The 17,673-nt window shown below is 38.7% G+C and overlaps 1 protein-coding gene across 1 annotated transcript in view; it reads right to left on the bottom strand.

The window, feature by feature from the left end:
* The window catches only part of VTI1A (vesicle transport through interaction with t-SNAREs 1A), a 249,650-nt gene extending 235,894 nt beyond the window's left edge, over window positions 1-13,756 (bottom strand). Inside the window, exons 1-3 of the mRNA XM_010007933.1 lie at window positions 13,662-13,756; window positions 10,519-10,615; window positions 5,867-5,977 (exon numbers count right to left, since the gene is read on the bottom strand). Of these exons, the coding sequence (XP_010006235.1) occupies window positions 5,867-5,977; window positions 10,519-10,615; window positions 13,662-13,756 (303 nt within the window). The remainder of the gene's footprint in view (window positions 1-5,866; window positions 5,978-10,518; window positions 10,616-13,661) is intronic.
* Between the last annotated feature and the right edge of the window lie 3,917 nt (window positions 13,757-17,673).

Raw genomic sequence — 17,673 nt, 5'->3', positions numbered from 1 at the left:
TTGAAATCTTTATGTTTCTAAGTCATGATAGGAACCAAATCAAACTTCTACTTATATGAGTGCAGGTGCACAATACAACGAAGGGCAAGTGAGATACACTCTGTTCTGCTATATTCATTATCCCACCCCACTCCTATGTTTCAACTGCAGAACCTTTATTATTGCTGCTATCAAAAGCAGGACAATGACAGCTTGCTTCTTTTTGCATGACAGGTAGGGGAGTATCACTTGACTAAAATAAGAAAACACTGAGAAAGTGAGAAACATTAAAGGCTTCTTCCTTCTGCCCCCCAAAAAACAGCACTCACCTTCTGAATATGAACTTTCTTTATCCACCAGCTGACTGTAAGTAATTTTGAGTGGATATTGCAGGACTACCTGCTAGGAAGACCAGCAAACAGATTTAATTCTACTACTTTGAGAAGTAGAGGTTTTAATGTAAGAGCAAATTACCCAGTAAATAGAGAAATTATAGTTCTCCACCTAGGAAAGGCTGATCAGTGCTGGCATCCAGACATGTCTAAAGACTGCAAGGTGAGAAAGCATGTTTATTGAAAGAGGCAGAGCTGATGTCAGGCTGAATTTCTGTTACATGTCTTAAAACATATTTTACAGAAGGACTTCAGTCTGTCATAGACCACTTCTTCGGTTTTAACACAGAAACATTTTGTGTGTGAAGGGAGAAAAGAAAGAAAGAGGCGTGAATGCTTCCAGCGCACTGTATGAGTCCGTACGCCTTTCTTTCATAGCCCCCAGCCAGACACAAGAATTATCAAACTCACTGAATTGCTATTTGAAAGCACCTTTATTTGTAATCACTCAGCTAAGGCTAGCGCTTCACATGCTGGCTCTTCTTAAAATCATGTGCATCGTCTCCACAGTCACTGACTTACTGAAGGACCAACAAACAGCATGCCACAAAACTCACCTATCTTATGCCTACATCTTAGCAAATGAGCAACTTCCCTGGAGAGAGACACATAGAATTTCCTACAAGTATCAAGATGAAGTTGGTTGAGAGAGGAATCTAGTTAAGGAATTAATTTTATCTACACGAAAAATTCGCTGCTTGGTTGCCCTTACCCAGCACATTATGGCTTCACACATTGTGTTATGAGATGCATCTTACTGGTCAAACATGGGAGGATTCTTTGTGAGCAATACCTACAGAATTATAGAACTCAGGAAGCAGAGGTATGCTTCTCTGGCCTGGCCTCTCAGGAATCTCAGTTAAGGTGATCATAAACCCCTAGGTTAATTACAAATTAAGCATGTTAACTCATATCTGTCACGCTTCCATCTAAAGAAAAGCATGCGATCAGTAGTAAATTCCATGGTGAAATAAATTCCCTTCCACGCAAAACTATAAAAAAAAATATTCTCAAGATGTAAATAAGTTAGAGTATATTTTCTACAGCAGCTCTAAGTTATACCACCTCTTCATCTTTAATAAAAAACTCAGTTTAGGCCTTTACTATTAAAAACAAAATAAAATAAAACAAAACAACAAAAAACCAACATAAAACCACAACAAAACATTCTTTCCTTTATTACTTTTTCCCTATTTAAAATACTGGTATTATAAATTAAATCATTGTAAAATGTCAAATGCCTCCACCTTCTTCTACCACACACCCACCAAGGTGGGAACACAAGTAAAAACAAACTGAAGACAATGTGGAATTTGCCCCTATAGGAAAGAAGTTAGCCTAATGTTCACCAGAAGCCAAGCAGACAACTATTGTACCAGAAATTACTAGAAAAGGAACAGAGAGGAAAAACACAGTGCCTCTGTATAGAACAGTTTGACAACAGTGTAAAGGACTGATAACTTATCTCAAGAAGGCGACAGTCTCTAAAAAAATGGAACAGTAAAGGAACATTTGTTGACAAAACGCTTTCGCAATATTAGATCATCAAAGTTCATGGCTAGATATTTCAAAGTCTTTCTTCTGAAAATCAGTGTGATCACGTGAGCTTTAAAACAAATCCTCTACAGCCTTGTTCAAAAGAGCTGTAGTATTCACTAACAAAAACTAATCTGATTTCAAAAGTTTCAAATTTGTCAACAAGATCAGGTTTTCACCACAGGCAGGTGTGCCTGCTTGTGCAGGGTGCAAGTGCATCGATGACCTGTACACCTGGTGGGTTCCCTCTTTTTAATAATGTCATTAGGATGCAACTATAAAGATATACACACCTGACCCACACAGATTATGATTTTGTAACTCTAAAGTAATAACACTTTGCTGTATAAATAAAAATAACCCAGCAGCAACTGCTGAGTCTCCAACCTTTTAGCTCAAACTGGAAATCTAGGGTAGGCTCTCACCATAATGATACATGCCACTAACTTGCAATTTGATAAATGTCATTAAGCTTCTAACCATTTGAATGTTTGTCTGGGTAGGTGACTAAATATGAAATAAGGACAGATATATTTGCAGAAAGGAGATAGAATATAACTTACAAAGCTGCAGTTGTTCAGGTGAGCTTCTAAGCTCAGGTAGTACCTCAGAATCACACGAAAGAGCAAAATTTATCTCCTGGTTTTGCTGGGACAGAATTCTGAAATAAGTTTCTGCTTAGAGAACCCGTAGTGTTGAGAGTCTGCAGTCTCTAACTCTGTGAGCACAAGAGAGGTAAAATGCTCTGACACGCAGGTTTCTGCGGTGACCAAGCTCAAGAGTAGTTGTGAACCACGCAGGTGCAGTAGGCCAGGAGAGGGGAAGCCCAGGGCAGCTTACTCAAGCTGGCCAACTGAAGTATTCCATATCATAAATATCACCCTCACTATCAACTGGGAAGTTTGTGGAGATGTTTGGGGCTCCTATCCTGGCTACCCTCCTGAGAGAGTCCATGTGTCTCGTCGGCCGTCCCAGGCCTGAGGCCTCCTCCTCCTCCTCGCGCGGGGACCACCACGTCCCGCCGGAGCTGCGGGGCTGGCAGTGCCAGCGTTCAGCCCTCAATGCCAGGAGAGCACAGCTCACAGCTGCTGTCTGGAGCAGAGTACAGCTTTGTCGGTTGTATTAGCACTGGAGTTAATATTGGTTCACTATTATTATTCTATTAAATCTGGTTTTATTTCAACTCCTTTTTTTCCTGATTCCCCCTCCCGGGTAGGGTTGAGTGACAGAACAAGTATTTAAACCATAACACTTTATCACACTAAATTCTATGGCTTATCTCCTTAAATGATTTTGAAGTTTAACAGCAGCCGCCATTTTAACAATTGCCTTAAACAGAACCTGTAGGACATATGAGATGTGGATATGGATCTTCAGTATTGACTGAACTGAAGTTACTGTTAAAAGCCAAAAATGTTTAAATGTTTGGTCAAGATTTGTACAACGATCTGTCTACTTATCAATGGCTTCTCTGCCTCATTTTTTTGCTTTTAAGTTGAAGGTCAGAATAACCAAAATCAGTACCGATTCTGAGTCTTTAGAAGGAATGAGTACTGTCTCTTGGACTGATAACAAATGTTAACTGTAAAATTTGCGTCTGTGCTGCCCTGACAGAATCTTTTGATGGCTATTTTTGCTATTGAATACACCCAACCCACTTTCAGCATTGATTGTGTAGTTGTCATTTTTGTTAATAAGGTGTTACTAGATATTTTTATATCCCCATCTCTATGAGTGCCTCATACTTCAGCTGTAAGTGTTTCAGGATAAAACCCGCCTTTTTGTTTCTTTTATGGTGTCCCAACATGGAACCCTTGAGATAAATATAAATGCTGGATAACCACTTATTTTCCAAGTTTATATACCTACAGTTTCACATGAACTGGCACAGATTCAGCTCAAAAGTCTCTCAAAAAAAGATTTTCAGACTGAAAAGTCTCTTACCACTGCATATCCCCACTGTTTAAAGATCAGTGGTTATCTTCAGGTAACATGAATACAAAAATTCTTTACTTGAAAAAATAAACACCTCTAGTCTAGTATTTAAAAGGCTACAACAAAATAGAAGGCTTTTTTTGAATTCAGAACTTACTTCATGCAGGCAGTCACCACAGACATTCTATTTCTGAAACAGCCGAAAACAACATATTTACAGGCTTAAGCCACATCATGGTGAATCGGTAGGTGCAGGAAGAGAAACCTGCTGATGGGAAGCTTGTTTGGAAACTGGGAACACTTCAGTAGCTGCTCCAAGACCTTCACCAACCCAGAGGGCACAGATATCTGCTGCAGCCCCACCAGACGCCACCAGATGGCGCCCTTGCCACAGCCCCGCGACACGGCGGGTCCGGGGCCGCAGCTCTGCAGACCTCACAGGAGCAAACCCCCGGTATAAACACGAGGCACGGGTATATACTGTTGAAAGCAAGATATCAATCCCAAGACTTGTGTCTGAGAATTTTAAAATAACCAACATACCTATTAGGAGTGAGCAAGCCTATGGAACTCAGCCTTTTGAGGTGAATACAGCTTCTTTGCTTGCCTGATTCTGACACTTCTCCACAGGCGTCTGCTCCCCAGGGAAGCCTGCACAGCTCTAACCGAGCACTGAAACTGCTGCTGCCCTAAGCTGAGGTGCAATGCTTCCTTTATCAGTCTTCCCCATCCGTACTCACCATGCTACCCTCAGTACTTCTAATGACAAAACTGAGCTATTATTTTCACTCTGAGCAAAAATCTAGTTCCTTTTGATCGTGTAAGTCCTAGTGCTCATTTCTCCTCTTCCAATATAGTGTCCAGTTCTGAACTCTCACATTTCCTATCGCCTGGAAATATGGAAGTACCATTTTCCCCCCTTCTAGCTACACAAAGAATTAGGCCAGCAAAAAATATATGCTGGCAGCAAATTTTCTCACAGCTAAGAAGATGAACAGCATTCACTACCGGTCCAGAAATTGCTCTCTCTTGGAAGACACTGTGTAGCCAGTACACACTTCCTACAGAGGAAGTGCACAAGACCGTCTCAAAATTTTCACGGAGTTTTATCTGCATTAATTTTTATCTGAACATTCCTCAAAATTTACAAAATTGCAACCATCTTCTAACGAATACATTTTTGTGTGACTCCTCGACTTGGCAGAAACACAGAGTACTGACAGTCAGTTGGATTTCCTGGCTGCAGGTATAAACATTGGCTCCTCTCCCCTGCAGGAATAAACTGCTGCCAGCAATCCAAGCAAATTCACAGTTATCCACTGAATGGAAAACACTGCCACTGGTCATTTCTTTCTACTTACCCTGGAGGAATTGAGTTAGTGCAAATTAACAGCATTTTCCTACGCTCTGCAATTCTTCTGAACTTCTTCAGGATTTTAGAGAAAACAGTTTTGTCTCTATGTAAATCTCTTCTGCGCCAATGCTAGTCACAAAAAGGGACTGATAACTGTAGCAGAAACCCCTTAATGAGGCAATCTTGTTAGTTTGCACTTATTACTTGAAAAACATAGCATTTCTAACCAATTTGTACAAAAGCCAAGAAGAATCTAAGTGCAATGGAAAAGAAATCATGCAGACTAAGAAATGAAGCGTACATGAGATGAACTGCGTTCAGAAATTTCATGGATGGAGATACGTGGCTTTTCATGTTGCTGCACACAAGCTGTCCTTGAGAAATTTGATGAAAAGTTAACTACATATGAACACTCACAATGTTTAACAGCACAGAAACAATTCAGATCCACAGCAAACGGACAGAAGACACGCAACTTGATTATTGGTGTGAGACTGCTACAAAAAAAAAGCTTGTCTTCCCCAGTTTTTTGTCTGTCCCTAAATACAGCAACATACACGCAGAACTTGTCTCACGCTAGTCAAAAACACCCTCTCAGTTGCATAACTGCATTATTATATTTTTTAAATTCTCATAGATCTGTTTGCCATGTATTATGTTAAAAACTCACAAAATCAGCTTCAAGTTTTCCCATTTCTTGTTTGTAGCTTCTCATTCGACTGCTGTACATTCCTCGGCTTTGAGGTGGGATCTCTCGAACTTCGAGTTCCATCTGCTCAAGCTAGCAAGTAAAAATAAAGGGGAAACATGTAAATCTAAAGGGTAATTAAAGCAAGAATGAATTTACCTATTGGTTCACAAATACTAAGAAATACTTCTTTATCAAAAAAAAGTCATTTATTCTGCAATATATAAACTATTCAAAATATTTACATATCATTAAATCAACAAACAAGTGACAAAATTCATATTATAAACACTTAGAAGGAAGTATTCTAGTCAAACATTTCTGCATTTCAATTCCAAATGTGATTCACACATTTTCCTACAAAAAAAAACCAAAACCCAAACAAAACAACACTGGCTGAAAAGGGTATTTTATTTACTTTTTTACATACACACATATCTGAGAGTATGTGTGTATATATATACATACGTGTGTATATATGTGTATGTAAACATGTTTAAAGTTTTATTTACCACCAGTTTCTATGTTTAAAAAATAATTCTTGTTCTTAATTTTAAATATCTAGCCAACAGAATTACAAAGCCTAAACTGCCTAAATCTACATCCCAAATCTTCATGTAGGTATGCCGAATAGCTGAATTTCCATGCTTAATGACTGTTCCAGCACTTGCATACAGGCAAATGCAATAAAAAGTCAGAGATCAAATCTTTTAAAAACTTTTTCTGTTTGTTCGTACCATGTAGAATACTAAGGGGCCTGAAATGCATGAATATGGCACAGAGGTACAGAAAATCAAAAGGCGTTATAAACCTGGGCTGAGCTGCCTGCTAATTACCTGCCCACTGGGTCACAGAGCCTCCTCTCCATGGTGCTGTCTGTTCAGGAATTCAATTTTGCACAGCTGAAGAATCCCTTACCTGCCTTTTAAAATCTTTCCAACTTACTCTAAAAAGATAAAAGAATATTTCTCCTTGGTTGCTGTAGGCATGTGAAACAATATTTATCTACCTCCTACTGATCTCAGTTGAGCAATATGGCATTGGAAGAAAAATGCCTTTCAATTAGGGTCCCAAGCTACTGGTTACGGATCTTCACAAGGGACAGCTACAGTTTATCCCTATGTAATTGCTTGCTTACACTTTGAAATTTCCTCCTCATATCATAAGAAAAGCATCTGAATTTAATCAATGGAATTACCAGACACTCAAAAGCCATTCTGCCTGATCTATTCTGATTATACTAAATGATATTCAATAAGAAACTGTAAATCAGACTTTAATTAAATAGTCAGTAATTAATTGAAACATACAAAGCGATTTCTAATGCTGCCCAGTTGTTTGGCTCAGGCTTAACAACTTTCCAAAGAAGTATTATAAATTAAGCCAGTAGCTGGAGTTAACAGCTTATTTCTTATCAATTTCATCTCAATGTATTTAATCTCAAATGTCCTATAAACATAGAAAGCACTCTTCTCATATACACACAATTATACATGCAACGTCAGGATACTTGAATGAAGTGTCAATTCTTATCTATGATATAAAAATGAAATCATCTCCCAGGGAATACAGAATATGGAGCAAGGATCCAATCACTGCCCACAAAATCCAAAAAGTTCATTCTAAAGAGTCAGTATCAGAGAGTGTCCAAGGAACAATGATGAAGCATGCATGTGTAATTACGCTGATCAACATGTAACACTTCCCCCTCCATCATTTTTTGGCAGAGCTGATAAAGTTCCACACAAGGATCTGCAGAAGGTAGAGGGCCAGGCAGGTGTGAACCTAAATGCAACCTAATTTAATGCACCTTCACTTTCAGGCCTCGTATAATTGTTAAAAAAATCCTAATTTTCAAACACAAGCAAGAAAAGAGCTAAATGCTACTAAAAGCTAAAAACAACCTGGCAGTTTAATCTCAAAACATCTCTAGAAACTCAAACTGTCTTCAGAAAACCTAAAAGCTCAAACTTGTGTTATTGCTTATGGTCAGACTTGCCACCACTGTGGTGAAGCTGAGAATTTTGGCAACTAACTTTTGTCCAAATTTTTAAAACCAGGCCCCATCGTTAAGGTTCCTCAGGTGTTTAACCTGGCCCATTTGCTCCTAACAACACCCAGTACACTCCCAGCACTGAATACAGCATAAAGCAGAACAGATATTATTTCCTTTCAAAAATACCACAAGTTAAGGCAGCGCTGCTCACGTCCATTGAGACCCCAAAATAAATCCCAGCCTTCCACAGGAACTTTTCCACATAGAAATTGCTCTGGAGCATTGCAAGCATTTTATGAAACTTGTAAGCTTTGCTATTTTATTATGATTCTAAAGTCCTGGACTGAAAATGGAGATCCATATATTTTATTTTTTTTTTAATTAAAAACTGTCTAAATAAGAATAAACTAGCATCTGCAACACTAAATTTATGTGCATTATTAAAAAGCCAAGTTTCTAGATAAGAATAACCTACCACTCGCAACACAACAACTTTGTCATGTGTCCCTCATAAAACATAAAGGCAAACAACACAGTTTTTTCTTCTTAAAAGTAGAATTTCACTCAAAAGTACTGATTCCAGCTCTTCTAGCCCATATTAGATTTCATAATCAAAGAATTCCCCATAGGTTATCACATCATTTACGTTTCTTAAAAACCTGGTAAAAATAACATTCAGATAATCCACAGGGGATGTAGAACCACAGATCTCTACAGAGATCTCTTACTCAGCAGCCCTGGCTTGAAAAGTCAGTCTGGGAGTCTAAAAGATTTGGTGTTGGTTCTGCACACAGATAAGTCAATTACATCAGTGATATTACCCAAGCAAAGCAGACAGTGTTTTAAAACAATCAATGTTTAGTCAATGTAAATAAATTATCTTTACAATAATATGTATCATACCGTGAGTGTGTTATTTCCTAGCCAAGTGGGAAGTAAAATAAAATAAGCTTTGACTACTCAAGACAATGAAGCAAACAAATGCATGAAATGTATCAGTAGCAAGCAATTAGGTTTATTTTGAATTTCTACTGTAGCCTTCAGTTTAAAAGAGGATCTTTCTAATCAGTTCTTTTGCTCAAATTGATTTTTAAACCCAAGCCTTGCCATTAATCACCATGTTAGGCAACTGCTTAAAGCCAATAAGTTAATTAAGCACCTGTCTAGCAGCATTAGCCAAAAGATCTAAAACAAAAATGTGAAAGAAAAGCCAGTAGATTAAATGAAGATCATCATTATGATAAAAATACAGATGCAGGATTTCTTTTTAATCTTATAAAAAATAGAAATTGAGATTATCTTTTCCTGACATAAGGAGAGAATAAGCCATTAACTCAATTTTTGCTCCTTCCAATCTCACTTTGAGTACAAAAATAAATCTAAATCATTTTTCATCAGACCACCCATGCTACAATTTCCTTGTACTGTTATGCTTTCTTGCCATGTCAAGTTGTAGTGAAAAGGAGACTAAAAACATTTTTAGATTTTTACTTTATCTCAGTTGTTTGAATATGAAAGTGCCCCAAAGGCCTCAGTATATCTTCAGAACATCCTCATGAGATGGGACAGAAATTTTACTATGTTTGTCACTGAGAATACTGTATCAGAGAGGTCAGGCACCCTGCCATCCTCAGAGGGTAAACCCAAAATCCAGCTTTCCTGAATGCTACTATTCCAATACTCTGGTCTACAAGACTAATTCAATTGTTAAACCAAAAAGCATCAGGTATGTCTGCAAACACTCTAGAGAACATTTTCTTCCTATGCCACTTAGAAAAGGAAATTTTAATATTACTGTTTAGCAACCAAACCATTGATTCAAGTTGTTCAATTATAAGAACTTGCAGGCTAGGAGAATTATTTTTCTTTCTCTGTCCTAACAGTCAGATTACATTTTTTATACCAGACAGAGCAAACTCACTTGCAAGCAATAAACCAAAGCAACTCCAGGCAAGGAACTACTGGCCATGGAGGAAAAAGTCAATCTCAACTGTCACTAACAACTTTGCTCAGTTAGTTCACATCTACAAAACCTTACTTTTGTACTCCAACCAGACAGGAGTATATGACAGGCTGTAATGGGAACTATTTTTATTTTTTTTTAAAGTCACAATTGCTAAACACATATTACTTTCTTCTGTCAGTGTGGACCACTAACTAATGCTTGGTTAACTTATATACTCCTCTCAGATCAATAATCCACCTCCTTAACTTCAAACAAGTATCTTTATGCCTTAATTGCTAAAAAAGATCTACTGCTCTACAAGACAATCAGACATACTAAATCGAGCAGATGCATGGGTCCTAGCAGAAAAAAAACCCAACAAACCAACAAAGAACTCAGGTTTGTAAATATTTAATTAAATTCCTAAATTAAAAGTCCCAATTCACAACTCAAAGCTTGTAGCAGTCTGTAATAGCTTACAGCACTACTGCCAACCTTAAATCACTTAACACAAGATTAACAAAGGATACATTCCTCTTAGGTATATCATATACTGAAATGAGAACAATTTAAAAAATATTATTTCATTTTCTAATATTATTGCTGAGTATTTTTAAGGCATCACATGTGTTAATGTTACCACTAAAAATTTTTCCTAGGAGTTTGCAGTTGACATGAAAAATCAAAACTTACCAGTTCCCTTGCTTCTTCGAGCTGTTTCTCAACATTTGCAACCATCTGCTTCTTCTCATCTGAAACAGAATTGTGAAGATACAAATATAATTGGGCCCTTGCCATGAAAGAAAAAGACAGCATTTCAAAAAGCTTATATGTATCAATTAAAGCTGACTCAAGGGATTTATTGTTTGACATCATCACACACACTGTGATATCTACATTAGTAATTTAAAAAAAGCTACAAAAAAACCCAACAGACCAAAACAGATCAGGAGACTCGAGAATCCTTGAAGTCTTCTGCTTTGTTTTGCAGCATTTGCTGATTAGGAAAACAGTTACAGCTGCTCCAGGTGTAGGAGTTATGCCTCAGCAGGCACCTGCTGCATGGTGGGTAGAGACCCATGAGAAGGCACATCTTTACACCAAATGGAAAACAAAAATCACTCAAAACAAGGCTCATTCTATTTATTTGCAAAATGTAATGCACAAAACCAAGAACCCTGCTTATGATAAAGACAGGTAGCTAAGAAAAATGAAGTTTCTGTTCCCTAGCTCCTATGATGGGTCTAGAACCCTGTTTCTTTTGCTTCAACAGAAACAAAATTGAACGCATGGAAACTAAAAAAAAACCACTGTCTTCTATAAGGAGTAAAAATATAAATTAGTAATAGATGAAAATAAAAAAAAAAAAGTTATAAACTATATATAGCAACCATCATTTGCTAGGTTACCCAAGTCTATATCCCAGATATAGACACCATGTCTGATTTTCTACCTCCATTCTTAGGCATCCATTCTTAGGCAGAGAATCCAATATGAACAGAGCACTGAGATTTGATATCACATCTGCCAAAAACTCCAATTGCCTGGCCAATTTGCTACAGCACAGAAAGAGGCTTTCTGAGGAACCTTCAGTCACTGAATAATAAAATTCCCTCATATTGTTGAACTACTGTGGCCATTCAGAGGCTGCAATTCAGCCATTTGCACCACCTCATGCTCCTCTCATGGCCCCATTTTCCAGCATTCTGACTGTAAATCCACACATTATTTCAAAGAATTTAACAACAAAACTCTGAAAAGACAGCCCTTTTAACCACTGTTCGTTTGAAACCAAGGGCATCATGAGACATTTGGGCTGGTGGTTTGCCTGATGAAGCAGATAAAAAGCGAATTCCACAGAAGTATGTCCAGTCAGTGCTCCCCAGAGGTCATGATGGATTAATCCACACTAGCATAAGAGACTTTATTGTGTATCTTTAGACTTCATGGTTTTCTTTTAAAGCCTGAATTCCTTTGTTTCTCTTCCACATGACCTCTTTGTATCCTACCTTGACATGTTAAAGACCAAAAGGGACTGTCTGATGATCTCCTTTGATCCTCTGCATGCCACAAGCCACTGAATTTCAAGAGGGATCTTCTTTATTAAATGTGTAAAATTTAATTCTTGCAGGCTAAAATGCTTCATATCTGAGTATTTTGAGTATTAATTACTGTCACAGGCAGGAATCGGAATGCTGAGTTAGCAATCAAAACCAGAATTTCTGCCATATAAAGTAAAACATAACCTTAAAAACCTTCCTTAAAAGCAACAGAACCACTTCTGAAAGGGCTGAGTTCCTACAGAGCTTTTGGGGAAGCAACCCCAGCATAAGCAAGTCATGATTCAGCTCTGCCCTCCCACTGCTGCTCTGCAGCATCCTGCCTGACATTTGCATAGGCCTATCCATCTGTCCTCTCATTTACACAAGAACTCCACACTCCCATTTAAACATCATGATCTGTCCTTCTTCAGTTACATACATTGGAGCTCTGCCTGCAGAGTGGATCAGGTTCAGGATCATCTTTCCAACTTGAGGATAATGTAGAGATCTTTGCAAATAATCAGCTATGCAAGGACTAGAAAAGCTGTCTTCTAAGGATACAGCAGCCCATCTAGCAAAACTCTGCTAGAATGAAATCCTGAAAAATGCTGAAGCCCTCTGAGTAAATGGCACTCTGCCAGTGACACAAGTGAGAAGCTAAGAGCTCACCTTTAAATCCTCCTAAACAGAGTATCCCTTCTTATCCTTGAAAGAGGCCCAGATTACTTTCATCAAGTAATTATCCCTATAAAGCTCAAGCCATGGAAAAACAGCATCTTTCTTGCAAATCTGGAATTCACACTGCCACATCTGCTGGATTCCACTACAGCAGAAGATGTAGGAAAATCCACTTCTAGTTCTCTGCTAGCAATGTCTTTAATTCCCCACCAGGTTCTCATGATGGCATCCAAGCCAGGAAATGTAATGTTTAGTGATTATCTTCCTAACGTAGCTAAGCACACAAGAAAAGAGTATCTGCCACTTGTTTGCCCACACACTTCAATTCTCCTACCTAGCACCCCAAAACACCTCTGTTCTTTCCTTCATTTGGCAGGCAAGATGGCAATGGAAAAAAGGAAGAACAATGTAAAATACAAACCACATAACATTTTATTGAGGGTGAAATAAAATTTAAAAGCACAGAAGCAGAAAATTAATGTACTACAGACATTTCAGTATTTCCCCGAATCTTACTGGATTACAATTTCCATACACACTAAGTAACCTGAAATTGAGGGATATAAAGTCAGGGGATTGGTGAAGATAATTTCACACTCTACCAATTCTGCATGTATTTGTGGTTACAAGAACTACCTAGCACTCCACTGACCAGTACAATCTCACCTACTCACAGAGATACTAAGCTATTGATCGTGGGTAGGGAAAACTCATCAGTACGTAAGGAGGTTTGGCTGAAACTGCTCCCATAAAATTCAGGCGGATTCAAATCATCTTCAATGGTTTAGTTAAATGAATTTTAACCCAACCCCAGAGTTCCACTTTAATATTGTCCCAGATTTATCAATACATAATCACCCAGCTGCTGACTAGAGCAATTGCTGGCAAAGAGGCCTACTGAAAACAGGTCTTTGTTATTCCTTCAAATCCTGATGTATGAGCAAGCACATGGCAACATCCCAGCACTGCAGCTTTGGAGAAGCATCTTCACAGATTTCCAGGAAAGCGGTTGAACTTCTAGCAACTGCTGATTCTCTGGGGCACTCAAAAGCACCCAGAGCAAGCAGGGGTGGCAGGATCCAGTAGGGTCTCTTTGTTATGGAAAAGCAAGCTTACCAAAGTATGAGCATCACCCACTCCGTTTCAGTTTCCTCAATTCCTCTAGCCACATCCATGTAAAAGCCTGGTGGGAGTATGCTGCCTGAAGCCATGTGCCTGCAGGACTGCTGATAGCTCCAGGTCTGTTGTTGGTAACAGCAACAGCAGCCTGAAATGCTTACAACACTGCCAAGCAAGAAGCACTCACTGGAATGGATTTCAAACCATTTACTTTTGGTTTTACTGCCACAGTGAAGTTAAGGAAACAACTTATTTCAGTCAGAATCCCCACAAAAATGGGGCAATATACTCAAGATGACTCCCTCAAAGACTGCGGATGAGGTCAGAGGGAATCACTCAGAGAGTAAGAGAAACTTGCCACTAATCTAGCAGATCAGGACAAACAAGTTATATTCCAATTAAAATCTTCGTATTAGTAACCGTGTTACTCCACTGTGTCTTCATAGTTTTCAATCCATCTACTTCATAATTTCCTTTAATACACTTCCATCATATGAAACATAAAGGGAGGTTGGTAACTTTTTCTTAATTCAGAATTGACAATATCCTTTAAAAAAATAAAAACTGCTCCATCAAATATATCTATATTTAGAACAGAATTTTCATCTCCACATTGCCAATCAATGTCCTAAAGAAAATACTGCATATAGTTTGAACAATTTAACCGGTAAAATTATAAAATATGGACAAAGCCTAAAAACAAGTAGTTTTTTCTCTCTGGATAAGGATTGCAAAGAAATTTGTTGTGTTTATACACAAGGTTATACCACTTTTAAAAAGAAAGAAGCTTTTACTACATTTTCCTCAGTTCTTCCAGTTTTGCCCTTGTATTAGTCACTGTTTTGTGCCCCAAAAATACAGCACCTTCAGGGAGGCAGAAATCTGCCTACAAGTGTAAAAAGATAACACAGCACTGGTTTGATCTCACAACTAATTAAGACCAAGACTGAGTGGTCTCATTGCTTGTGGAATTGCTTCTTTTTATTAGCACAAGCTGAGGAGAAGGCTTGACTAATAATGAAGGGCTAATTTTACAGACCACTTGCAGATTTTGCTGCCCTGGCTGAGGTGGTTCACACGTTTACCACTTTGCCAGAAGTTACTGTCCAACAGCAGAGACAAAATGAGTAACTCCATTAGTTTCTCTCTTTGGGTTATAAAATTGGCTTCAAGAGGCACACCATAATGAGCCACACCTGAAACAGACACAGTAACTCCAGTACAGGGGTACAACAGAATAAAGGTGGGACTTTCTTCAGCTAAATGATAGAGACTGAAATATGGGGCTTTGATTGACCAATAGAAAATGCAAGTGTCGAGTATCAGAAGAGCAACGCCACTCAAGTCTAAAACCATCACAACCCAGAGCCTACAGTGCTGAAAAAACAGGGTAAGCACCAGTGTTTGTGCTGATAAAACTCTTTCAGATCAAGCAATCACAAATTTTTTATATGAATTTTTTGATAAATCAAAAGAGAGATGCTTCTCTGAAACACCGAGGAACATTAATAAAACACATCAGCCAATGATCTTCATTCTTCAAAGACCTGCAGCAGCTTCACAGAAATTCTATTTAAAAGCCATTTCTCAATTTAGAACACTTCTTTTAGTTCTCCAGATTATGCCTGCTTCATCAGAAGATATTTCTTCCCAAGATATTCTATTGTTTCTGCTGCTTAGTGTTTCTGTAGCATCACAATGTCTTTGTTACGTTCCTTGCTGAACTATTTACACATTTGTGACAAGAGGGTTTTTTTTGTTGAGCCATCATCCTCATAGAACACAAGACAGCATCAAGTCTTGACAACACCAAATGCAGGAATGTTGCAAAAATAATTAACCAGTACTTCTCTAATTCAACTGAATTCGAAGTTTACAGCAGGTCCATCTTGGGCAGCAGAAGGAAATAAACCACAGGAGATCTCTCTGTATTATGCAGAAGCAGCACAACTCCTTACACCTTTCATCCTGCTTCTTCCAGCGTGGAGGAAGAAGGCCATCAGCAATCTCTCTCAAATCACTGCTGCTGAAAACTGTCACCTCACGTGCATCTCTCCTCACATCCCCCTCCCACCTCATAATCCTCTTTTTGAGGCTCTCCCAGCCTTCTCCACAAGAACTAACTGGAACTTCAGGTGATGAAGAAGCAAAGATCTTGCAAATATTCCTATTAAGAAACAAGGGGAAAATTTGTATTTAAAATATTTCTGATTAAAGTGTTCAGCATAGTCAAGAGATATTTTTTTTCCCAGGTGGTAAAATGCCCCTGTTAGCTAAGTCTGGCATTTGTTTTAAAGTCACACAAGATTTTTTTTCTGATTAAAGACAAAATAGCCCTGAAAACTGAAGCAATGAACTCGCTCATAAATGTACAGTGCAAGAAGTAGCTATAATGCAAGCCAGTCCAAACCATGCATTACTTGCCTCAAATCCTAACATGGAAAACTCAACTCTTAGAAAAAAAAACAAAAACAAAACTAAATTAACCACTGTCTTATCTTGAAGTCATTTAGCTCAGTACCGCACTACTGGTCCCGCAGGGAACATGCTGTCTTTCTCCTTTGAGATGATGGAAAATTCTAAAAAAAAAAATTCCTTCTAATGGCCACATAAAAGAATCATGATGTCAAGGCCTGCTACTTCTAGGCTTTGTCACTGTTCAAGACAATACTACTTAAATATCTCATATTTAAGCTGCCAAGTCTACTTAAGTTAAGAAGAGAGACTAATTCAAGGGGAGGATTATGGAAATTCACTACTACTAAGCAGAATATTCTTCCTACTATTGAACGGACACTGATGACTTCCAAAACCTATACAGTTAGAAAATTTAAATCCCTATTTCTTATCCACCATATAGTGTTACTGAATTTCTGAAGAGGAACCAGTAGTATATTCATTATGTCTCCCTGTTCCTACAACAGGTCCTTCCATTTACTCTGTTTAAAAGTGAACAACTTTTTTTGAGGCAGTGCCTTGATTAGGTACTTCACATTAATGAAGAATTCACTGCATTCCTTCACCAAATTGTTCCATTAGCCAATTACAGGTAAATATAGTTTCTGAGCAAAGTAAATGACACCAGTTAAAAAATTAATTCACTGGAATCCTTTGGATTTCTCCCTCCTTCATTTCTAAGTTTCCACTACAAATTAGAAAAAGCTTTCTAAGTCACAAATTCCTGCAGGTTGTGACTGAATTAACCTTGCACCTCCCATAGCCTTTTTGTTAAGCTCAACAGCAAAATATCCTTGCTAAGAACAATGAAAAGGTATAGGCTCCTGCCCTTTAATAATGCTTGTGATTGGTCACTGAACTGCAATTTGTAACTTGCTAAGGCTAGAATTGGACATAACCTTCCAGCATCAGTCAGATTTTTTATTCAAAATCCCCATTTGTTAATTTCAGATGTATTTTTACTTTCAGCTTTCTGTCGTAACACTCTCACAGACATTATTGCCTGAGCTGCAGGGATGTGTCAGACCACGAATCCTGCAGACTACTGACAAACACATTAAATTAAATGAAAGCTGATTTATTTGAATCTGTTCCTACATGTGAGTCACTACAGTCAATTACCAACTCAAAGTTTTAACAGCAGGCAGCAAAGACACAGATTCAGATTAAGTCCAGCACAAGTTCTGTCTATGCCACATGAAACAGACTTGATATCTGCTACTGGTGTGGCACGATCACTACGAAAAGCACTGGGCAGCAAGGCTGGCACAGAACATCCCCCCAGCCCAGCCCTGCCCTGCCCTCCAGCTGCGCGGGGGTAACTTGGCGGGTCCCACCGCAGGTGAGGCGGGCGGGGCTGATCCCTCCAGCTGAGCAGCAAACCGTGTTCCGCCGGGTAATTCCCGACACGTTTCACGGGACAACTCCCCGCTCGAACAGACGTGTACCCGGGGCAGGGAGGCGAATCGTGACCCTCCGTGTGAGGAGCGGGGCGGCGAGAGGCAGCGGCAGGGCGGGCTGAGAACACGCCGAGCCCCGAGCGCTTGTTGCG

The sequence above is a fragment of the Chaetura pelagica genome, unplaced genomic scaffold (assembly GCF_000747805.2).
Source record: "Chaetura pelagica isolate M959 unplaced genomic scaffold, ChaPel_1.0 scaffold531, whole genome shotgun sequence".
In the NCBI taxonomy this organism is placed as follows: domain Eukaryota; kingdom Metazoa; phylum Chordata; class Aves; order Apodiformes; family Apodidae; genus Chaetura; species Chaetura pelagica.
Note: the sequence above shows the minus strand (reverse complement) of the source record. Positions and strands in the feature narration are given on the sequence as shown.